Below are 25,032 nucleotides of genomic sequence, written 5' to 3'. Positions count from 1 at the left end.
CATTTGTGTGGCAAATTCATTTTCTGTTTGCTTTCCCTTTAGTCCTGTAATGGATGGGATTGGGAAAAGAGGCAGGATAGATGCACTAGATATAGAGCTAATACTTACAACATCAGTTCAATAAATATTTAAGGTATGCTATGTGCTAAGAAAGCTGGGGAATCAAAGATGAGTAATGCACTTTCAATGGGCTGCTGTACTGGAGAGAGAGGGCGTGTAAGCAAATCACTACACTACAGTGTAGCAATGGGCAAACTGGAGGTTCCAGTAAAAGGCTGCAGAAATATAGAAGAGGAAGCAGTTAATTCTGCCTGAGGGGGTGGGTGAAGGGAAGTCAGCAAAAGTTTCAGAGATAGACTTTGAATTTGACTTTGAAGATGAATAGGAGTTTGTCTAGGTCTGTAGTTTCCAGGAAGAGTGAACAGTAGAGGCAAATATTCAGAGCTGTGCTGTGCTGAGCAATGGTGGGAAACAGGGAGTAACCAGTGGACACCAGAGGGGACCTGGGGCCAACTTGAGAAGGCCTCTGAAGAGTCCTCAGTGGTTTTTAATCAGAGAAGGGACCTGATAAGGTATGCATTTCACAGTGTTACCTTTGATGGTGATATGAAGAGCAGATTTAAAATGGGAAAGGTCCAGGACAGGAGACAAATTAGATGCTCATTGCAGTAATGGTTCCGGCAAGAGATAAGGTCTTGACCAATCATTGGTAGCATGGCTGCATTTGAGAGAGATTTTCAAGGTCAAGTGGGTAGGATTTGGTGACTGTGGCACCAAAAGGAGGAGGGGGAGAGTAAAGGATGACTCAGGGTCTCTCTTGTGGGTATCCAGGTTCACATGTTAACTGAGATGGTGGAGCAAGTTTGAAGTGCCTGAAATGATGTGCATATGAAATTGTTTAACAGATGATAGTTGAAAATGTATGATGGGGGGTCCAGGAGACATTGGGGCAGCAGACAAACACGTGGAGTCTTTAGGGTATATAGCCTGTGCAGTGGGGTTGTGTTTCCAAGGGGGAGAGTGGCTGATTAAGAAGCAGTTAAGAGTGGAACATTGGATGGTGAAGGGCGCATAAGAGTGTAGTTACTTAAGAGATAGATGAGTATTTTTTTTGGGGGGGGGACTTAAATACATTTGTGAGTATGGAGTGTAAAAGCCGATGAAGAGGAAGATGATGGCAATCTGGAAAAAAAAAGAGAGATAAAAAAGAGAGATAATTAATGGAGTAAGAGTTTAGAGAAAGAAGATCTGGATATATTCCTTTTGAGATAGGCAGGTAGGAGGAAAGTATGGTTAATTTATGATGAAGTAAACTCAAAGGTACATAGGAGAGAATTGTCACTGTTACCTCTGTTTTCTTGAAAGAGGAAGTCTTCTGAGAGTAAAGTGGGTGGGGTAGAAAGGGAGTTTGAGGATACTGATGAAGACGAAATAGCTGCTTTGAAAAGTGGAAGAAGAGCAGTCATTGGGGATGACAAAAAGCTGATCAGTGATGAGCCCAGGCCAGGCCGGGGCTCACTTGTTTGTAGAGGAGCCCAACAGCAGACTTTGCGATGTCATTCTGCCCTGCTGGGGAGCCTGCAAGAAGAAGCCAGGCAGTTTGGTAGATGGGTTGATCCAGGGCTAGAAAGTCCTTAGGCAGACTTTGAAGATAGTTAAGGGTAAGACAATCCATACTCTTGACTGTGGTATTGAAGGATAAACCATGGGATCCAGGAGATCCGGGATAGGTAGTGAAGGAAGTTAACCCTGAAATGTTCTGAGGGGCTGCGGAAAGATGTCATGGGCAAGGAGTCGTGTTTTCACATGTGTACAGTTCATTCATTCAATAAAAATGTATATATTTGTTGTTATTATAAATATAAAATATTTATATCTTCTTATATTAAATTTAATATGCATCCTTCAGTCTTGTTCTGGAAATTGAATATTTTTAAAAAACCTTTATTTTAAAGCTTTGGCCAAGTTATGTGTAATTTATGAGGTTTTCTTAATATAGGTTAATTGTACAGTCGGGATATAAGTAAGTTAATGAATTATTTTTTTTGAAAAAACTCTTACTGGAAAAAAGTTAAAAATTCTTTAGAAAAATATGTATAATAGAAATCAAATATATTTGCTTTAAGTTGTTCATAAAGTGTCTGTATTAGTCAGCCAAAGGGGTGCTGATGCAAAGTACCAGAAAACTGTTGGCTTTTATAAATGGTATTTATTTGGAATAAAAACTTAGTTACAAGGCCCTAAAGAGTCCATCTCAAAGTACCATAAGAGGTACTTTGTGTTGCTATGTGTTGCTATGTGTTGAAGCAAGATGGTGGGCAATCTCTTTGAGGGCAGCCTTTCTCTCTCTTAGCTACATGCTGGCATAGGGCTCATTTCTTTCCAGGCTCAGTGGCGAACTATCAAGTGAATGGCTCCTTTCTCTTCCTGGGGCTGCAGGATGAAAGTTCTGTCCTCTGCCATGTCTATGGAGATTTTTCTCTCTTCTGGTGTATCTTCTTCTGTGTCTTCCTCAGTGAGTGCCTGTTTATATCAGCCCACTAAGGATGCAGGGACTTACCATGAGCTCCACCCCACTGCCCACTGACATGGTCTAATCAAAGCCCTAATCTTAACATGTTTTAATCAAAGACATCTCAGCTGTGTCTAATACAATTAAAGGGTATCACATCCAGAGGAACAGACCTAATCCTTTTTTGGAATTCATAAATAATGTCAAACTGCTATACTCTACCTTCTGAATTCCAAAAAGATATTACAATACTCAAAAAAACCTTAATCCTTTCGGTTAGCAATACTAAGTGCAAAATCACATCACAATCAATTTATAGATGTACAGTTTATTTTGGGACAAAGTCCTCCTGGGCTGTAAAACTATGAAACTTACAAAACAAATTATCTGCTTCCCATATACAAAGGGACAGACATAGGGTTAACATTTGCATTGTCATAAGGAGAATTTGGGAGGGAAATATAAGTCACTGGTCCCCCAAATTTCTGAAAACCTGCAGGGATGGTCCATTAGATTTCAAAGTCTAGGAGTCATTAAGATGATGATCCTCAGGGCTTCATGGGGGCCCACCCTTTCCACAGGCTAGCCCAATGATTGTTTTCTTGGTTCCACCTTCATCAAGCATCTGGGTGGTGACTGAGCTCCAAACCTCACCCTCCAAGAATGTCACACTTTACCCAATCTTTAAAGTAGAGTCCCAACCCTCTTAGTAGTGTGAGGTGGCAGCAACATTCTCCCTAATCTCTGTACACATGGGTGGGGTTCCTCTCTGGGCCCAAGGAGATGTCCTAATTCCAGATCTCAGCTTCCATGGTTTTCCTCTTAAAGCTGTTTTCCCTTTCATCTCTCCTCCATATCCCTTTCAATCCAGGCTGACAGTGGCTTTGTTCATACAGATCTTGCAAAAAACTTGTTGGTTTAGCATAAAGGAATCAGGTGTCTAAGTCATCAGACAGTGACACTTTCCACAAGTCTTTCCTGTATAATTTCATTTTCAATCCTGGCTTACAAGTTCCAAGTTCAGTTAATGCCTTTTTCTCAAGTGGGGCATTATCATCTGGGGACTTGATTTCCATAGGTTTGGAATTCCAGAATCAGTTTCTGGTTTCTTTGTGCCCAACAATTCAGTTCTTAGCATATCTCTTTCATCTAGCATTTTGGTATAAGCTGCAAGGAGAAGCCAAGCTACATTCTCTGCATTTACTTTGGGGAGCTCTTCAGCTGTATGTCCAGATTCACCATTTTCAAACTCTGCCTTCCACATAACATCAAGAGTCAATCTTGCTAAATTCTCTGCAACTTTAAAACATGGATCACCTTTCCTCCAGTTTCCAATATTAGTTTCATCATTTACTTCTAAGGCCTCATCAAAAGTCATTTTAACATTCATATTCCTATCAATAGTCTCTTCAAAGCAATCTAGGCCTTTTCTATTAAGGAGCTCACAATTCCTCAAAAAAAAAAAAAAAATACCCCTTACCCATTTATAAAACCATTTCAGCATTTATGGTGATTGTATCAGACTGTACCCCACTCTCCTGGTACCAAATTCTGTATTAGCCAAAGGGATGCTGATGCAAAGTACCAGAATCTTCTTCGGTATGAATTATTTTATATTTTTCCTCATAGATGGATTCTCTACCATTTACTGTAGTAGTAAAAAAAAGTCAAATGTTATCTTATAATACTGCAATTAAATAAAGCAAACATTTAAAAATGTAAATCAGGTGAAGTTCCTAACTCAAACTTCTTTTAGATTTGCACATTAAGTAATTATTTACCTTGTTGCAATTTTCTTCTTTTTCTTGCTATTTTTTATTTTCTTGTTTAACCATCTCTGTTACAAAGCAGATTCAGTTGTATCTATTTATACTATTCAGATGGTTTCCTGGTTTAGAAGAGCCCACAGAAACCATAATATACACATTTATTAGCATTTGGATGTCTCTGCTTATTTAAGTATTAACCTTCGTTGTAATGTTTTGTATCTTTTATTTGTAGACCTTCAAATATTCTGAAGGAATCTCATTATATTCCCTTAAGGAAAGTAGAAGAATAGATGGATTCTACAACTGCAAAATGGGAATGTTCATGGAATTTTGAAACCATACTGAAATTTCAGAATTCTCTGTGGTGGCTATATAAAATGCTCTTTGAAACAGCAGTAAATTCTAGAATAGACTAGCGTGTAGACCACTTCCCCCTCAAAACATCATTTGATCCTATTGAGATAATGTTCTTTCTGTTTCATAAAGTTAACAGCCTTGATATTAAGGAAGCCTTTTCTATACAGTCTTTTTCTCTCTCTGTCTCCCTCTGTTCTTTCTTTCTTTTACATGTGTTTTTCAAATTACCTTGATGGTATACTTACATGTTAGTAGTTTTCTCTTATCTCCCATTCCAAGTTCCTTCACCAGATATCCAAATAATTTGCCCCATCAATTAGAGTCAAGATCATCCGTGCCTGAAACTACCCTTCATCAGATTTACACCTTAGTATTGTTCTATTCCTCCTCATCACAACAAAACAAAGGAAAACTGATAAAGTGCCCTCAGCTCTATTAGCTTAGGCAGTGGGTCGTTTGTGATACTAGTGAGCACATATGTTAGCACAAGTAACAAGCCCTCTAGAACATGTGTCTTCTTCCCCTGGGAGGTGACAGTACCAGCCATTCATTGACCATTTCCTGTCTGCCAGGCGAGTGAATGCCTACAAATTCAGTATCTGCTCTTCATTGCTATGCTATGAAGAGTACATCACTATTCCCCAAACTAGCCTGATCATAAGAATGGAGGAATGCATTGAAAACATAGATTCTCTGGCCTATATTCTGTAAATTCTGATTCATTAGGTCTTTTTTTTTTTTTCAGAGAGCCCAGGAGAATCTTATAACCAGTAAGACCAGGGAAACACTGAGACAAACATTTTTATCTCCATTTTATGATAAAGAAATAGAGACTCTCTAGAGCTTTGCTGCTCAATCCATTAGCCACTAGTGACATTTGGCTGTTTATTAAAATTAAAATTAACTAAAATAATCATCCAGTTTCCCAGGGGTACCTTTTCCTTGTTTGCACATAAGTGCTGTAGGAGGTAGTAGCAGACTTGGATGGGATGATAAAGATATCAGTTAGCTTCAGGATAATTTATAAATTCACTGATGTTCCAGTAAAAACCCCAACATTGTTTATTCATGGGACTTGACATAACTCACCTTCAATTCATGTGGGAGAGAATTGGGTGAAGATGACAATTTTGAAGATGGACCAAGTAGGAAGATTTTACCCTCCAGATATCAGAAATTATTACAACATTATAATAGTAAAATATGTAATTAGTATGGACTAATTGTACAGAGACAGATGAATAGAACAATAAACAGCATAGAGAGCTCCCAAACAACCCATTCAAATGTGGAAACTTGATATGTCAGAGGTGGCTATAGAGATCAGGGAAAAAGTACTAGAACCATTGGTTACCTGTATGGGAAATTACAATCCTTAGCTTGTACTACACAAAAATTAAATTGTAGGTTGAAAACTTTAGTGCAAAAAAGCACTTTAGAAGAAAATACAAGAGAACATGTTTAGGAACAAAGAGTAAGTAAAAATTTCCTGGTAAAATCTAAAAGCACAAATCAGAGAGAAAAGGATTGCTGAAGTTGACTCCACTGAATTTTTAAAAAATTTCCCCTCCCCCCTTGTGGCTTGCTTGCTGTCTGCTCTCTGTGTCCAGTCCCTGCAGGCTCTTCTGTGTTCTCGCTTGTATCCCTTCTCTTTTTTGTTGCGTCACTTGCTGAGTCAGCTCTCCACAGCGTCTGTGGGCTGGACAGTGCTCTGTAGCGTGCAGGCGAGCCTGCCTTCACAAGGAGGCCCTGGGACGTGAACCCAGGGCCTCCCATATGGTAGACGGGAGCTCATCTGATTGAGCCACAGCTGCTTATCTGACTCCACTAAATTTTAAAGCTTTTGTTCAACAAAATGCTTTAATCAAAGTGAAAAGACAAGCCACAGATTGGGAAAAGTTATCTGCAGTGCTCATATCTGCACAGGATTCATATCTAAAATTTATAAGATATGGGGTAAGGATATGAATTCACAGAAAAAGAAACCCGAATGGCCAATAAATTTAGGAAACAATTTTCAACTTCTCTATCCTAAAAACTGCAAATTAAGGCACCCCCTTTTCACCCATTGAAATAGACAAAAGTGTGTAAATGGGACAATCCCAAGAGTTGCCAAGGATGGCGGAAGAGGGAACTCTGTACTCTGCTCCTGGGGCTGAGTAGCCCAGTCACTTTGGAGAGCAATTTAGCAATATCTAGCCCAAGTGAAGATGTTCACATTGTGCCCCAGTGTTCTAGATATATACACTAAAGAAACTCTTGCATATATGCACCAGCAGACACATGGATAAATGTTCACATCAGCATTGATTATAAGAGCAAAAAGAGGAAACAAACGAAAGATCCATCAGTGGGAAATAAATTGTGGTATACTTTAGAATTATAGATAGCAAAGAAAATGAATAAACTAGAACTGAAAATACCACATAGATATACCTAAAAATATATAACATGGCTGAAAAAAGCAGGCTGCAGAATGACAGGTCGAGTCAATTTTGAAAACATGCATAACAATGCTATTCATTATGTTTGGATACATATGTATGTTGAAAGAGTCTAAAATGATTTACTGGAAGAAACACTACTTTCAGTTTAGTGGTACCTTGCTACTTATGGTGGGGGTGACTGGGCAATGTGGTGGAATGGGATAGAGGGGGCTTTATTTTTAAAAGTTTTGAGGCAAGTATGGCATGATGTTAAAGATTTTGTTTAGATGGGTGGAAGGTACATATATATTTGTTTTACTTTTTTCTATGTTTGAAATATTTCCTAATTAAAGAAGATTCACACAAAACCCTTGTTATTAGTGGTCTAGAAATCAACATATCCCCTTTCTAGGCTCATATAAAGTAGAATACAGAAAAGAGACCAGAGAAACTTTCTTAAAGAAATCTCAAATATCATGCAGATGATGGGGCTAGGCCTTTGTGGTGCCTTTTAAACTTGATTTTATGCAAAACAGATGCTCAATCAATAGAATAGAAAATCTACTTAATCCATTTCTCAGGGAGCTTTATGGTACTAACCAGCAAAGACTGATGCTTTAATTGAGATGGTGATGCCACTTAATGGGAACACCTGAATGGTTGGATGAAGGGGCACTCAGGTAAGGTCAGCTGGTTTCCCTGGTGCCCAGAGCTTTTCTGAGTCTCTGAGTTCTTGGTGGCAACCTCTGCCAAATGGGATGAAGCTGTGCCAAGTACTTTTACTGACATTCATAGATCACTTAATGGGCTGTTAAATACAGATTCCTTACATTGCAAAAAGATTTCTGAAACACTTTGGCATACAGATTCTACAGACTATTGATACAATTTTAGAACAAATTTTATGAAGCACTAGACATTTGCCTCACTTTTAAATGGTTATTGATCAAACAGTTTAACTACACTGAATGAAATCAATTGATAATTGTCCTGGGATTCAATAATGTTTCAATTGATTACATCGTTTTATCCAAATTTAAGATCGTTTCACAAGGTTTCTTGACAATGTGGGTTTTTTAATTTTTTAATTTTAATTTTTTATTTCTCTCCCTTTCTCCGCCCTCCATCCCCCCCACCCCCCCCCCAGTTGTCTGCTCTCTGTGTCCATTTGCTGTGTGTTCTGTGTCTGCTTATATTCTTGTCAGCGGCACCAGGAATCTGTGTCTCTTTTTGTTGCATCATCTTGCTGCATCAGCTCTCCATTCATGCAGTGCAGCTCCTGGGCAGCTCTCCTTATGGGGTGCACTCCTTGCACGTGGGACACCCCTGCATGGCACGGCACTCCTTGAGCGCATGAGCACTGTTCGTGGGCCAGCTCATCACATGGGTCAGGAGGCCCTGGTTTGAATCTTGGACCTCTCATGTGGTAGGCAGACACTCTATTCATTGAGCCAAATCCTCTTCCCGACAATGTGGGTTTTATTACCAAAGAATACTTACTTATATTCTGCCATTTAAAAAAGCATACTTGAAATCCTCCATAAAAATCAATATATATGGGCAGAGAGGATCATTCTGTTAAAATTTGGCACTGATTTTTTTCATAAATAAAATATTAACCAAATTTGGTCTCTATACTATCTTTAAAAAAGCCTTACTCTTATTCTACAGTATTAAAAAAAACACAATCTCCTTCTTGGATTCTGTGTGAAGTTCTATTACAAACTAGGTTTGTGAAACTTGGGCCAATTAATTCCTTATATGAAAAGAAAAGAGGAGTGGAGATGACCATTATGATCTCATCCAGACCTATAGAGGTCTCTAGCCTTTGCTCTTCAAATTACTGTATGGGATTTGGCATGTGATTGGCAAGTCTGTGCTATGATCTGCATGCATTTAAGTTGCTTTCTTATGTGTATTGTGGAAGGTGGTCTCAGTTCCTTATGGCTCTACTTTATTGTTGATCCTCTTGGTGCATAATGACTGGTTAGTTAGCAGTAAGTGTGATTCACCCATGATACTTGGACTGCAACAGAGCTAATGTTATGAGAGTCCAGCATGTTTATTAAGTGCCATGTGTACTCACTTTATAGAAGAACAATGTCTATCGTGAAAAGAGGTGACTTTAAAGAACCGGGTGCTATCTAAATCTTTGGGTTTTTTTACTCTCTATTTTCTGAGCATCGCATACAAATAGGTCTGGGTCATCCTTCACTAATGTATGCTTTTCAGGAGACTTGATTTACTAAATGATTCAGTGGCTGACAATCATTAGATTGCTGAAAAAGTAAAATTTGGCTATGTGATGAGCTAACTTGTATGTTCAGTAGTGCTAGGTTGGATTTTATTACTGGGAATGTTTGGGTTGTTTTGAAAACTGTTCTGAAACACAGCACTTGACCATCAAGTGGGCAATTGGTCAGAACCATTTAGCAGGTCTTAAATTCTTCTGAGGCTATATCAGAACATGCCAAAATAATTTTCACTAATGAGTTCTGTGTCAGCCTTGTAAAAAGTCAGCTGGGCTACAGAATTGAGTAGTTTACAAAGTTTTTTCTGGTCCCTCCCAACATGAGCAATGCTACCTTTCAATATCTAGCCGAGTCAACTCCGTATCATTACTCATCTCTCCAGACTAATAAAACACAAGCATATCTGGACCCAAAACCCAGTTCCCTAGAAAAGTTTTACATAAAAAAATTAACTTATGGCATAATTACTTGAGAGAGAAGAAACAGAAAATAGCAAAGAAAGCTTCTAAAATAAGAGTATATCTGTGTGTGGAGAAAAAAATGGAATGAAATAAGAAAAAGAAAAAGATATAGGAAAATAAAAGAGAAACATGGAGGAGACATAATTGGAGTGACATAATTAAAATTCCTAGGCTTGTTGCCTGGTTTATTTTAAGTCTGGCCTAATTTGTGCCTGGTTTGTTCATTTGCATGGTTGCAGCCAGTAAGAAGATAATATTTGCAGTATTTCAGAATAATCTGTGGGCCTCTGATATAGTATGTGCAGGAAAAATTTAATGACCCCCACATTTAGACCCAAAATAGCAAAGGGAGAATCTCATTAGTTCTGTGTCTGAATTTTTTCTCCTGAAGAAATAGGTATGTGTATATTTTCATCAAAACCAAAAAAGATTGTCTTATGGGCAAAAAAGTTAGTATTCCTCTCAAATTCATAGTTCTCATGATGTTTTCTGAAAAAGCAACTGTGTCAGATTGTCTTGTTTTGTTTTACTCGCATTCTTCCCTCTCATTTTAGTAAAGGAAAGACAACCAATCTGAGGCTTCCGTGGGAGACAGTAGACAGCTTAGACAAGTGGCAAAATAAAGACGATTTAGTCCTGTCAGATGTGTCATGAGAAAATTAGAAGCATGCTGTAAGTTAATGGTGAAATAATCTTGACAGTTTCCAAGCACTTTTTCCAAACTGAAATGGAAGAAAATCTAAAGTTAGCGCCCATCTAATTATAGCTGACGAAAGATGTGTGCATAAATGTAAGGCATATATATTTTTTCTAACAATACTATTTATTTCTTCCCCTAAAAATAGAGGAGACCAGACTTTTTAAGACCTTGCAGTTCTAGAAAGCTGTTCTCTGGAGTAGCTGAGCACAGTGGGGTTTTTATTTTTTTTTATAAAATAAAGTAGTGGGAGTTGTAATTTGTACAAATGGTAGTTTCTTTCCCACTGTTCTCTCTTAATGTTTCCTCCCACTTCTCGATATTAACCAGTCAAGGTATTGTTCTAGTAAAGAACTCAGCAAAGATGAGAATCTTAACTTATTTCAGTGCCTGTGGTGTTTGTAGGAAACATTTTTGTTTCTGCTCACCTCATAAGTGTGCCAGCTCCCTCACATAGAACTTGTAAATCCTTGTGACTGCCTTTTAATGCCCTTGATGGGCTAAGCTTTCTGACCATTTTAAAGACACTGGGCCTTTTAGAAGGAGCTGGGAAAACCTTAGTGTACAATGGTAAGTACACTGCAAGCTCCACTTACAGAGTTTTGGATCTCTGTGAGTGTGAGTTTTGGAAACCAGGAAGTTGTGTTCCATTTGTTTGTTCCTCAGCACGCCTGCTTTATCCAGATGCTTTTTCAGTCCTGGGAGGGATCTGGCATGATTTTGATGTATTTAATATAAGCTCTTGGGAGCTTAAGTGTTTGTATATTTCTCTTCCATGGATTTATATTTGATGTAAATCATGGAGAACTTAAATTGGTTTATACGCCTCTTAATTTTGACTTAAGGTGGAGTTTTCAGCAGGGTAGGATGCAGGAATCTGCAGGAATCTGCTGGCATGAAGGCTGGCTGTGAAGAATTTTTGGCTTCTCCTGGAAAAGTCTGTTTAAAAACACCAATAATGCATGTGCTTTAAACAACAACAACAACAAAAAACACAACCATATACACACCCTTGGTGCAATTGTGGAGAATCCAATTTATTCCCATTCTCTAAGGCATTTGCTAGAAGGAAAAGAGAGTCCCTGGGTATCATTTTGTGTAGTTACATTTTTGCCCCTTTGTATTGTGAATTGGAGTTTCCTATTTCTCCACCCTAAGTGTAAAATGCTTAGCAACTTGAAACTATAGCTGATGTTATAATTCATCAAGACTCTTAATCTTTTATATTTGAGAAACTCTGAGGAAAAATAAGCAATAGTGGATATTTTATTTTATAAGTATTGAAAACATTTTATTCTTTTAGAGCCACTTTTCTTACCCCCCCCAGATTAATCTTCACCTGAAATCTCAGTAGTTCTTTACTTCTACCAAAGACCTGGTTAATACTCTTGTATACAGGTTTGTTGCATTTCCTAGGAAATAGCCACCTTGTTTTAAAATAAACGTATTTTTAAAAATTTCACATTTATCTTTCATAGTAATAAAAACGTGACATCTGAAAGTTATGATTTTTATGTAATGGCATAGGAAAGACCAAAATTGAAATATTACATAAATAAAACTAGGTAAAAAATAAAATAATCTCAATTACTTAAGCTAGTAACTGAAAAAAGACTAGAAGGAAATATAGCAAAAATAATGTTAGGCTTTTTATATCTTTCTGTACTTATGAACTAGTTTTTTAAAGGTAATTGAGATAAAAAGGAATATACATATTTCAGAGATGATTTTCGGATATACCATAGTTCTGTTGATAACTGGGAATGATGGGGGAACGAGGAATAATTCTATAAACAGTATCATTAAAGAAAGAAAATGTTGGTAAATAGTAGATTTGATTTGAACTGTTGTAGGACTGAGGAGTTAACAAAGAACATTCTGGAATGAGAAAATATGCGAATTGATAGGGTTCTTCAGACTTCATATAAATTTTACCTAGTTTCTTATATACCCATCTTATATACCCATATTTCCAGAGTGGTCCGGGGAAACAAATCAACCTACCAAGACAGATTTTTTTTTTTTAAAGATTTATTTATTTCTCTCCCTTTCCTTCCCAACCCCCCTCCCCAAACCCCCACCCCTACCCCCGTTGTCTGCTCACTGTGTCCATTCGTTGTGTGTTCTTCTGTGACTGCTTCTGTCCTTATCAGCGGCACTGGGAATCTGTGTTTCTTTTTTGTTGTGCCATCTTGTGTCAGCTCTCCGTGTGTGTGGCGCCACTCCTGGGCAGGCTGCACATTTTTTCGTGCTGGACGGCTCTCCCCACAGGGCACAGTCCTTGCACGTGGGGCTCCCCCACGCGGGGGACACCCCTGCGTGGCAGGGCACTCCTTGTGCACATCAGCACTGCGCATGGGCCAGCTCCACATGGGTTAAGGAGGCCTGGGGTTTGAACTGTGGATCTCCCATGTGGTAGATGGATGCCCTATGCATTGGGCCAAGTCCGCTTCCCAACTGATTTTTAAAAAAAGAAATCATTTCATACAAATAATTTCATGGACAAAATTCTTCTAAAAATGATTAAAACCTAAAAGGAATTAACCTGTAAGCATCTGATTTTTTTTTTCAAAGAGAGTACATTTATAATAATAATTATTCATCCAAGAACCATCCCTTTGCGTTTTCCTGGAACCCTCATATGGGTTTTATTATTATAATGCAACATAATTTGCTTTACTCTAAATATTTATGCAGCCATTCTTTCATTTATTCAACAAATATTTGCAGAGTATATAAATACACTCTTGGAGGGGAGATAAGATGTATTTAAACAGCTGTAGCAAAAGTGGTGCATGGTTTGGGGCAAACACAAAAAAGGGTGAGTTTTTTTTATAACCTAGAAGATCTGAAAAGGCTTACTGGGTTGAGATTGCCACCTGGGCTTGAAGGGGTTGGGATGTGGGCAAGCAGAGCATATTAGGGGATAAAAGGAGGAGTAAGGGCATAGGACTGTTCAGGGGACAAGTCAGTTTAGTTTGGGTGGAAGAGGTAGGAAATAATAAGCACAGCTGAGGCCAGATCACAGGGCCATTGGTGCTAGGTAGGCTAAGGGGTTATAGTCTCGGCAATAGGAACCACTGAAGGTTTTTACAAAGGTAGCGACATGTATGGGGCCACAAAGTGTTAAATGCAGTTTGTTGGGCCTGGACCCAGAGGACTGTGCCCTGTGACTAATGAGATGTGCCTCTATGGTCCTCAGAAGAGTTCCCTGCTAGCATTAACACCTAGACTTAGTCCTGAAGGAGGTTTCCCACTCTATCATCTGAGCCTTGGTAACCTGTGCCAGCTTTATTCTGAGTGGGACTCTGTGGCCAGTTTGGATTTGGCCTCTCCTGTTCTGTTCCATTATCCCTGAAATCTGGCCACTTCCCAGAATCCTCCTCTGCCACATAAACCATTATTTGCCATAATCCTACAGTTCTGGCACTCCCAGCTCCCATCCTTATTTTGACTTTTTTGTTTCTGATTTAGACCTGAGAGTCAGTTAAGTTAACCAACTTAACCTTTTTTTTTCTCACTGCTGTGGGACTGAGGTAAGGTAGATTAAGAGAGTTAATAAAGACTTGATTCAAGTGCAATGGTTAGGATGTAGAAAAGGGAATGGGTTCAAGAAATACTGTGGGGAGATGTGACATGAGTGATTGAGTGCCTGCCTCCCACATGGGAGGTCTGGGTTTGGTTCCTGGTGCCTCCTGAAAAAAAAAAGCAAACAACAAGCAAAACAAGCAAAAAAAAAAAGAAAAAAACCCAACTCAGGGAAGCCAGTGCCACATTGGCTTCCCACATAGGAGATCTAGCCCCCAGTACCTCAAAAAACAAAACAAAACCAAAAAAAAACTGTGGAAAGAGAATTGACAAGATCTAGTGATTGGGGTAGGAGTGGGATGGAAAAGAAAGAGGCTAAAAATAGTACTGAATTTTTTGAGTCCATATGGATTTAAGTGGTTTTCAAATGGGTAATAGATATAGATATATATATATATATATATTTTAAATTTACATATAATTCTTTCCTTTGTATCCTAGCAACAGGGATAGAAACAAGTTACTTTCAGGTAGTTGGTCATCAACATCCATCACCTGAGTCTAAGATGATTTTCTTGTAGACAACTTATAGAAAGGATGTATTTTCTTATCCATTCTGCCAATCTGTGCCTTTTGACTGGAAAGCTTAATCCATTATCATTCAATGTTATTACTCTCAAGGCAGTACTTTCATTAGATTTTTTTTGTTTTTAGTAGATATTTTTTCTAACCTTTGTAAAGTTGAACTCAAGTTGTTCTGTCCATGGAATTGTTTAAAAGGCTTCTTTTAAACACACTGGAGAGTGTTATGGAAATCCCAGTCAAGTGAATTGCACCAACACAATGCCTAGCACAGGCTGCAATACTTGAGTAACATTAGAAGAAAAATGCCTGCGCCAAAAATGTGGAAGAACCCTTTCTAGTAGTGCTACTCTTTCTACTATTGAGTAACCTCCCTTTAGTGGAAGACTTGGCATTGTGCATTACAAACAATTTAGGAAAGGGAATGTAATACTAAATTTGGGGAGGAATGAAGGAAATTCAGTACTCAAGAATCTTGAAAACCGAGTAGAAAACCAACTCAGCTGGTTTCTGCTGAGGTTATTTGATGTGGTGCCTGTGGGTTGACTCACTTATTTGAATGTTTTAATGGTGGAATATTAAATAGTAATAACAATATGAAATTTATTGAGCAACTAATACATGTCAGGCACTGCTTTGGGCTCTTGTACTTACAGAATGTCGTTTAATCATCACAACAACCCTGTCATATGGGCATGTTGTTATTCCCAATTTACAAGTTAGAAAATTGAGGTTCAGAGAAGGATTAGGTATCTCGCTCAATATTACACAGCTAGTATCTTAGTTTCCTGGAGCTGCCATAGCAAAGTACCACCCATGTACCTAGAAACAACAGAAATTTATTGTCTCATAGTTCTTGAGGCTGGAAGCCCCAAATCAAGGTGTTGACAGGGCCACACTCCCTCTGGAACCTGTAGGGGATAATCCTTCCTCTCCTCTTCAGGTGTGACAGCAATCTGAAATTCTTTGCCTTGTGGCTATAGCACAAATTTCTTTTTTTTTTTTTTAAAGATTTATTTTTTATTAATTTCTCTCCCCTTCCCCTGCCCCCAGTTGTCTGCTCTCTGTGTCCATTCGCTGTGTGTTCCTGTGTGACCACTTCCATCCTTATCAGTGGCACCAGGAATCTGTGTTTCTTTCTTTTTTTTTTTTAAGATTTATTTTTTTATTTATATATTCCCCGCCCCGGTTGTCTGTTCTCTGTGTCTATTTGCTGCATCTTCTTTGTCCGCTTCTGTTGTCAGCGTCACGGGAATCTGTGTTTCTTTTTGTTGCATCATCTTGTTGTGTATGCTCTCCGTGTGGGTGGTGCCATTCCTGGGCAGGCTGCACTTTCTTTCGCACTGGGCGGCTCTCCTTACAAGGCGCACTCCTTGCCACCTGGGGCTCCCCTACACGGGGGCACCCCTGCATGGCAGGGCACTCCTTGCACGCATCAGCACTGCACATGCGCCAGCTCCACACCGGTCAAGGAGGCCCAGGGTATAAACTGCGGACCTCCCATGTGGTAGGCGGACGCCCTATCCACTGGGCCAAGTCCGCTTCCCAGGGATCTCTATTCTTGTTACCTTCATTTTACAAGTGAGCAGAAAGGTGAAGTAACTCACATAAGGTCCTAAAACTGGTAAATAGCAGAGACGGGACTTGAACTCATGTCTGTTTGATTCCACCGTCCCTATTCCTAATCAAAATACCACAGTTGGTATTTTGCTCCAACACTAGACTTTGCTCTTAATTCTCATGGTCATGATTTGGGGCACCCCTCTTTTTGGTTTAAACTGGCTTAATTTAAAAGCCAGATAGCTTTGTGGGATAGTTTTGGGTTCTTTCCCCAAAGAGCTTTGATGTTATTAGCTGTTTTATTCAAGTTTTTAACCTTCATCATTTTAACTACCTAAGGCAGCTGTGATCCTTTCATTGCAAATATGCTTGATGGATGATGCAGTGATTGTACTCTATGCAGATACTCACATCACAGAAGCATTTTTCTCTTACTCTGGGAGGGTGTGGTGGCATTATAATGACTCAGGAGAAGCAAGGCATTTCTGGGGACTGCTTGGTGATGTGGCAGGAAATCAGGTTTTGGAGGCTTGTAGAGCTAATAAATGACATCTACCTCCTTTCATTTCAATCCAAGTGCTTGCAAGAGTGCAAAAATTAGCTTCAGAAATTAACATGCTGCTCTTTTTATAGACCAAACAAAACCTAAAGGGCAAGCATTGTTAATTCTTTATGTATTTCACTGAAGAGATATCCCACTCTTATATAGGAAAATTATAGATGAGGATATAGAATTTTACTACTTATGCACTATAGAAAAACTAATAAAATAATAACCAATTATGTGATTGTAAAGCCTGAGTATATTAATATTATGCACATGCTGATTAATAGTAATACCATAAATTATAGAAGCTTTTATTTGCATTTCCAAAGAACCTATTATTAGTGAGTCTCAAAGCAACTTATAAGCAATAATTATTAAAGCCCATAAATATGAACAGTAAATGGCATTTTATTAAGAAAATAAGTGTAATTCCCCCTTTATCTCATGCATTTTATTAGACTTAAATGCCTGAGCAAAAGTAGAATTTTCCAACATACAGCATTTATACACTACAAGGATTTTGAGCTTTAATTCCAAAGACCTAGAAGCTGGCAGCAGAGGATTCAAGATACATGTATTGAGTATTTCAATCCATATGGGGAGAACTCAGGTTATTTTTGGAATTCTACATACATAATAGCTCTGAACAAATCTTGCCAGTATGCTATATTTTAATATGTCTTTCTTGACTGTAATACCAAATTTTGAAATACAAAAGTTATGCCAAGCCCACATAAAAGTATTTAAAAATATTTTGGAATAATATAACAGATTTATTTTTCCTCAAGCTAATATCGTACTCTGAGAACTAACAGCTTGTATGTACAGTCAGTGGGTCCTTTATTTCTGTGCTCTGTAGCAAGTACTTAAAATGTTGTGGGTATTTCAAAACCACTTCAAAATACTCCTTTCCCCTTTCCCCCTATTTCTCCTTCTCCTTTCCACCTTTGCAACTTCCCTATACTCTAAAGCTGAGTACAGATAGAGAAGTGCAAAAGCATTTCTGGTGCCTGACTCTCCCTCTTCTTCCATCTCAAATCTGTAAGCTTCCCCTACTTGGTTAATAGCTTTCTTTTCTTCTGGTGCTGAGAAACTATACTGCACTTGGTAGTCAAACACAAGGCAGCTACAGTTCCGTGATTATAATTCAGTGTCATGAAGGTTCACAGAAGAATGTGGACTAGTGATTGTGAGCACCTTCCTTTATATTTAAGGACACTGGAGTTTGGAGAGAGTGACTTGACTGAAGGCACACAGCTGGTTTCTCTGTTACAACTGGTATTGGAACCAAAACTCCAGTTTCTTAAGCCAAAGCTCTTCCCTCTACCTCATGGCAGTTGTGTAATAGCTTGAATCATACACAAAAAGTTAAAACCAGAAACACAAGAACAAAATTAGAAGAAACAGCTTGGTGATTTTATCCAGGGCCGTGGGTTGGCAAAACAAGAGGCAGAGCCTTGGGGATCTGAAGGAGTATGGCAAAATGAGGATATGGGGTTGAAATGGCAGACCCTGGGATTCAAGTTGAGTAGGAGGAGTTGAATGATTGGAGGCAGAGAGGAATGAAGAGCAAAGAAGAACATCTTACGAGGTGGAGAAGAGGGTGAAGGAGAATGGTAGCCTTAGAAAGATTAGAAGGTTGGTTGAGTGTGTGCTTAGGGCAAGGGGTCATTGATTTAGAATAAGAAAGACTGTTGTTATTGGAAGGTCCTTAGGGACCCTGCAGTCTCTCAGGATGTTGCCAGAAGGGGAAGGAGAAAGAAAGGCATTTGTAGCTTGTGTCAAAGTTCCCAAAGAACGTGAACTAATAACAAATTCCTGGGAATCGGTGGTAATAGGAAGACTTCAGGGTGATGCTTAGAGAATTATGTAGAGATGTATCTGTTTTGTGAGAGATGTTACATTTCAAAATTCTAATTTTCTTATTTCTTCCAGGGAAAACTGAGGCTGCTATCAATAACTTCAGTCCCTACTACAGTCGCCAGTACTCTGTGGCTTTCTGCAATCACGTTCGCAGTGAAGTAGAACAGCAAAGAGATTTAAGATCACAATTTTTGAAAACGAAGGTCAGCCAAGGATATTTGGTCGACATAGTTCTCCCATTGAGGAAAGCTTTCTTGCTCATACTATTCCTGAAAGAAGCAGTCATTTGAATGGCATTTTTAAAAAATCTGCTCTGAAATAATTTCATGCTAAAAAAACTCTATTTGCCTAGATTTTAGGATGTATGATTTCTTCTTGATGGTATAATCCATATAAAAAGAAAACTGGCATGCTTACAATTTTATTATGTGTTTTTCCACATTGATGCTTTGATGTTGGGAAATTTTCTTTGCTGTAGTGAAGTTCAGTAAAAAAACATTGTACTATGGACATTTTCATTTTAGTTATTGATCAAATATGATTTTCAATCTAATTCCCTAAATTTATTCTTTCTCCTTTGCTTCATTATAATTCATTATTCACAATTTCAACAAATATTTATTGAGCACCTGGTCTGTGCTAGGCTCCCTTCCAAGTTCTGGGGGAAGAAGACAATTTTCTCTGCCTTCCTGGAGTTTAAATTCAAGTGTGGGAGATAGAAAATAAGCAAATGAATATATACTAATAAATAATAAATGCTACAAAGGAAAGTAAAGTCAGAGTCTTATTGTTTTACATAAGCTGGCCAGGGAAGTCCTTTCTGTAGAGATGATATATGAACAGAAACTGGAGTGAAATAAGGGAGCAGGCTGTCTGAGTACCTGTGTCAAGAGTATTCCAGGCAGATGGAACAGCAAATGCAAGGCCTCTGTGGCAGTAATAAGCACAGCTGGAAGCTAGTGTGCCCAGAGAAGGTGAGCAAGGGAGGAAGGCTGAGAAATGACTGCCGGAGACAGGTAGGCCTGATCACGTACGACCTGTAGGCTACCTTAAGGACTTAGATTTTGTGTTAAGTATGATGAGAAGTCATGGGAGCGTATTGAATACAGAGTGAAATATAATTTCAGGTGAGCTCTCTGGCTGTGGAGAATAGATTGTGGGGTAAGAGAGGAAACGGGAGCCTGGTAAGGAGGATGCTGTAGCTCTCTGGGCTAGCAGTGATTGTGCCTTCGTCAGGGTGGTGGTGGCAGGGGCTGCGGGAGCTGAATAGAACCTAGCACAGACAAGGGGGCTCAATAAACATTTGTTGAAGTTGTGAAAAATGATTATTTGAAATGGAGATGACAGAACTTGCCAATCGATTGGACATGAGCTACTGGAAGAAGAGAGAAACAACTGTGGCTTCTGGGAAAGTTGAATGGCTGGAGTTACCTATTACTCAGAAGATGGGGGTGGATGAGAATCATGCTCCACTTTGGGTTATAAGTTTGAGATGCTTGTTTGACATAATCCTGGGGAAATATTGAAAAGATAGATGTATATGCAGTCTGGATCTCAATGGAAAGGTTGAGATTAGAGGTATAAATTTGGGAGTTGTCAACTTATAACTGATTTTCAAGCCATAAGATACAACCGAGGGAGACACTATAGAAAGAGCAAGTAAGAGGTTCCACTCCCAAGCCCTGTCCCCTCCAACATTTAGAGGTCAGAAAGAAGACAAGGATCAGCAAGATGGTGAAGTAGGAGAAAAACCAGGAAAGTATAGTGTACCAGAAGGAAAACAAAGAAGGTGTTTCAGGGATGGCGTGATCAATGGGTCAAATATTTCTGAGAAGTTAATAGATTTAACAATACTGGTATGCATGGATACCTTATCCCTATAAAACAGTGTTTTTCAAACTTTGGGGAACTTATTAAAATGCAAGTTCTAAGCCACCCCCCTAATAATTCTGATATAAAAAATCTTTAACAAGTGTATTTGTTGCTTTACATTACCCAAGTTTAAGAAACACATAAAAACTATAAAGTTCAGTTTATACCATAATTTCATCTTCATTTAAAGAAAACAGTGAGATCCTCTCTTGCCCTCCCCCCACCGCCCCCGTTACCTTTTAACAAGGCAAGAAAGGAAACTGCTTCATTTTTCTTCAGGACAGAATATTAATCCCTGGAATTTGGAAGGGAAGGAATTTCATCCCTTAGGTGATGCTTAAACCAGAATGGCATATCTGTCTTCTCTGTATAGTTCACATAAATTTTTGTTTGAAAGCAGAGAGATAACTTTCTAAAAGCAGTATGATTTTGTCATAATGGGAAAAAATTGAGTAACAGTAGCATGTAAAAGACAAGAGGCCCATTTCCTATATTTTAAAATAATACAATAAGAATTATCCCTTACACAGTGAACCCAGTGGAAGCTCTAACTAGGAATCTACACTGAATCTCCTACAGCACATATGTCACCAGGGTTAATGAGAAATCCTTAGTCTCAGAAGCTTTTAAATAGAAGAGGTAATTTGCTAGCTTGGTACCAGCAGGCTCTTTAACCAAATAGCACATACAGTGTCCTTGAGGAGCGCAGTGATGGATGAAGTGTTTATAGCCTGTCTCCCCATGGCTCCTGGGTCTTGGAAAACCGTTGAGCACTGACTCTGGAGGCTGTGCCTGATGAACATGGGAAGCACCTGTTAATTCTCCTGTTTTTTTCAGAAATCAGCACTGAGGCAGGAAACTACCCTGTGGTTTTATATCCACAAGGTAGATAGATGTCCACAACTTAAGCTTTCTTGTCTCCTCTCTCTCCCACAGAGTTTATTAAGCATCTATTAAGTGCCAAGTGTATGCAAAGCATAATCCTATTCCTACCATCCCTTCTACCATATGCTTCTGTTCCTGTAGTATAATGGAGGGAAATGAAAATTACAAAAAAATTAGTAAGACAATAATTTGCATTTGTTCAAGAGGGTTAGGAAAAGGAAATTGTGGAGGAAGTGGAGGGAAGCAACAATTTTCCCAGGATCTCAATGCAAGATAGTCCGTAAAATACCTTGCGTAGACTTAGTGGTAACTGTATGGTATCTTCCATTGTGATAGTTAACTATATTCTTCTTTAAGCCACCATTGGAGCCTGGAACTATTTTGTATGAAGCAGAGGTATCACAGTTTGCTGACGATATAAAGAAATGGAAGGACAGATACATTGTGGTTAAAAATGATTTTGCTGTGGAGAGCTATGAGAACAAAGAGGTAAGACATTTCCTTCTAACCATTGGTTCTTGGAATAGTCTTAAGCATTGGCAGTATTGATTGGCATGCTCTTGCCTTTGAGATTGATTCATTCAGTAAGCATCCAATCATGTAGGTACTACTCATTTCAGCTAACAAATGCTTATGAATCCCTCCTACATGCCTGGTGTTATGCTAGGCTCTGCGTACTGTAGATAGCTGTTGATCAAACAGATACTTACAGTCTCGTAGGTAACAAGTAACTGCAAGTGAGGGTGAAAATGGAAGATTGTACTGAATGATCAGTGTTTAGGGCAGGAGTCTTTCCAATAGTCATTCAGTCTTTACTGATTGGTTTTTGTCTCTAAAATGCAGAGAAAATGAGATAATGCACATAAAGTGCCTAGAACCTGGGAGGACTTCAGTTTTTATTAGTTCCTATTTCTGTCTTCATATGGGGAAATAGGGGTGTAGGGGAAAGAATATGGATAGTGAATTATAAACACTGAAGTTTATTTAGGTCAAGTTTTGCCCCTCATTGGACATGAACATGGTCAAGTCGTTTAATGTCTCTGGATTTTAATTAAACCAGGGAGTTAGGGTGAATGATCCCAGTGATTCCTTCCCTATTTCCTCTTGTGCACATTGTTAATCTATATAGATTCTCCAGCTCCCATTGAAATAATTGTTACTATATATTAGTTAAAGACAGTAACAGATTTAAAACTCCTCTCTCTTGACTCTAAGTTGAGGAGCAGTCAGGACAACCTCCACTTGGTACTCTGAACAATACCGCTGAGGCTTCAGGTTGTCGGCCCAGTGTGTTTCCTTCCCAGCTCTGATGAAAAATAGGAATAAATACAGTACAAACTTTTTTCACAAAGTACTGGGCACTGCTTCAGTGCTTTACTGGGTAGTCTTCTTTTTAGCAGTCATTAAACTAATATTTTCTCTGCCTATCAATATTGGGGTTTTGCCCAACACTTCATTTGCACTCAGAAGCTAATTATAAATGCACTAGAAATAATAACAAATCACCTTTGCATGGCACCTTACAATAATGCCCCTACAGAGTAGCTCAAGGAGAGAGAATGTAATATAATGTCTAATATGAGCTTTGAATCACTCCTATACCAGGTACCAGATATATGTCCTTGAATAAGCTATGAATCTCCTTTAGCCTCAGTTTACTCATCTATAAAATGGTGACCATTATCTCTTCATCACAGTGTATTTGTGAGGATTAAATAAACAAATGTATTGAAGCTCCTAGCATGTGACTGGCTCCTGGTTAATACCCAAGATAGAGTCTGATTACTAATAGTAATAAGGAGGAAACATTCATGGAGGTTGCTCTTCGATTTCTTAAGGTTTTCACTGCATTTGGCACTAAAGGAGTTCATTTTGAATTAAGTTGTAGTGTTATTTTCTTTGCATTTTTTTTTAAGATTTATTTTTTGTTTATTCCCCCCCCTCCACCCCCCGTTTTCTTCCCTCTGTGTCCATTCGCTGTGTGTTCTTTTGTGACTGCTTTTATCCTAATCAGCAGCACTGGGAATCTGTTTCTTTTTGTTACGTCATCTTGTTGTGTCAGCTCTCCGTGTGTGTGGCACCATTCCTGGGCAGGCTGCACTTTCTTTCACGCTGGGCGGCTCTCCTTACGGGGTGCACTCCTTGCGCGTGGGGCTCCCCTACATGGGGGACACCCCTGCGTGACACAGCACTCCTTGCGCGCATCAGCACTGCACACGGACCACCTTCACACGGTCAAGGAGACCTGGGGTTTGAATCACGGACCTCCCATGTGGTATGTGGACGCCCTATCCATTGACCCAAGTCCGCTTCCCTCTTTGCCTTTTTTCAGCTTGCTCCCTCAACTTGAAATCTATTTCTTTGTTCATCATTTTCAACTGAATCTCTTCACATTATTAATCTATAGTGAATGAATTTGGCAATAACAAAATATTAAAGATAAAAAAGAAACAGCCTTAGAAATTAAAGAAAAAAAGAAGCCTATGCAGTTTGCCATATTTTCTCAAGGTTTGTGTTTTTTTTAGCATCTTTTTTTAAAATCAGTTTTATTGGTACATATTAATAGAGCATAATCCATTCAAAGTGTACAATCGATGGTATTCAATGTAGTCACATATTTACTAATCACTACTTCCGTCATTCTTAGAGCACTTTCCTTATTCCAATAATAATAATAAACAAAAACAAACAAAACTCATCACCTCTAAATCTCTCAGCGCTTTCCCTGCCATACATAGCTGCTATTTTTTTTCTTTCTCTCTAGTATATTTTTATTTATAGGCAGTATCACCCATATTTGTGTTTTACATCAGGTTTTACTGTAACATACAGTACCATGTTACAGTTTTTAGCTTTCCTTCTATAATATACATGACCTTAGACTTTCCCTTTCAACCACTGTCATACACTTACAATAGCATTGCTAGTTACAAATACCTTAATATGGTTTCACCATTTCTATTCCTTTCCAAAGGCTTACGAACAACATTTTTACCAATTCTGTACAGTTTAAACTTCAGCCGTTCATTCCCTAGCCTCATTCTATTTTCTGGTGACCTTTATTCTAATGATTAACTCCATGAGGTTACACAATATAGTTAGTTCATAATAGCACAATCATACAGTATTTATCCTTTTGTATCTGGCTTGCTTCACTTAACATAATGTCCTCCAGGTTCATATGCTTCATGTACCTCACAACTTCATTTTTCTTACCACAGCATAATATTCCATCTTGTGTATATACCACAATTTGTTTATCCATTCATCAGCTGATGGACGTCTGGATTGTTTCCAACTTTTGGCAATCATGAATAACACTGCTATGAACATCAGTGTGCAGATGTCTGTTCATGTCACTGCTCTCAGTTCTTCTAGATATGTACCTAGTAATGCTATTGCCGGGTCATGTGGCATGTCTATATTCAAACTTCCTTAGGAACTGCCAAACAGTCCTTCACAGTGGCTGTACCATTCGGCATTCCCACCAACAGTGATTAAGTATTCCCATCTTCCCACATGCTGTCCAACATTTACAGTTTTCCGACTTTTTAATAGAATCCAGTCTAATAGGTGTGAAATGATATTGCATTGTAGTTTTGATTTACATTTCCCTAATTGCTAGTGATTTTGAACATTTTTTCACGTGTTTCTCTGCCATTTGTATTTCTTCTTTGGAAAATTGTCTTTTCAAGGTTTTTACCCATGTTTTTAATCGACT

General features: G+C 38.6%; 1 protein-coding gene across 1 annotated transcript in view; it reads left to right on the top strand.

Moving 5' to 3' along the window:
• The window catches only part of NIBAN1 (niban apoptosis regulator 1), a 156,656-nt gene that overhangs the window by 51,070 nt on the left and 80,554 nt on the right, over nt 1-25,032 (top strand). Inside the window, exons 2-3 of the mRNA XM_004468428.5 lie at nt 18,627-18,757; nt 21,669-21,800. Coding sequence (XP_004468485.2) covers nt 18,627-18,757; nt 21,669-21,800 — 263 coding nt within the window. The remainder of the gene's footprint in view (nt 1-18,626; nt 18,758-21,668; nt 21,801-25,032) is intronic.

Source organism: Dasypus novemcinctus, chromosome 13, assembly GCF_030445035.2.
Source record: "Dasypus novemcinctus isolate mDasNov1 chromosome 13, mDasNov1.1.hap2, whole genome shotgun sequence".
Classification (NCBI taxonomy): domain Eukaryota; kingdom Metazoa; phylum Chordata; class Mammalia; order Cingulata; family Dasypodidae; genus Dasypus; species Dasypus novemcinctus.
Note: the sequence above shows the minus strand (reverse complement) of the source record. Positions and strands in the feature narration are given on the sequence as shown.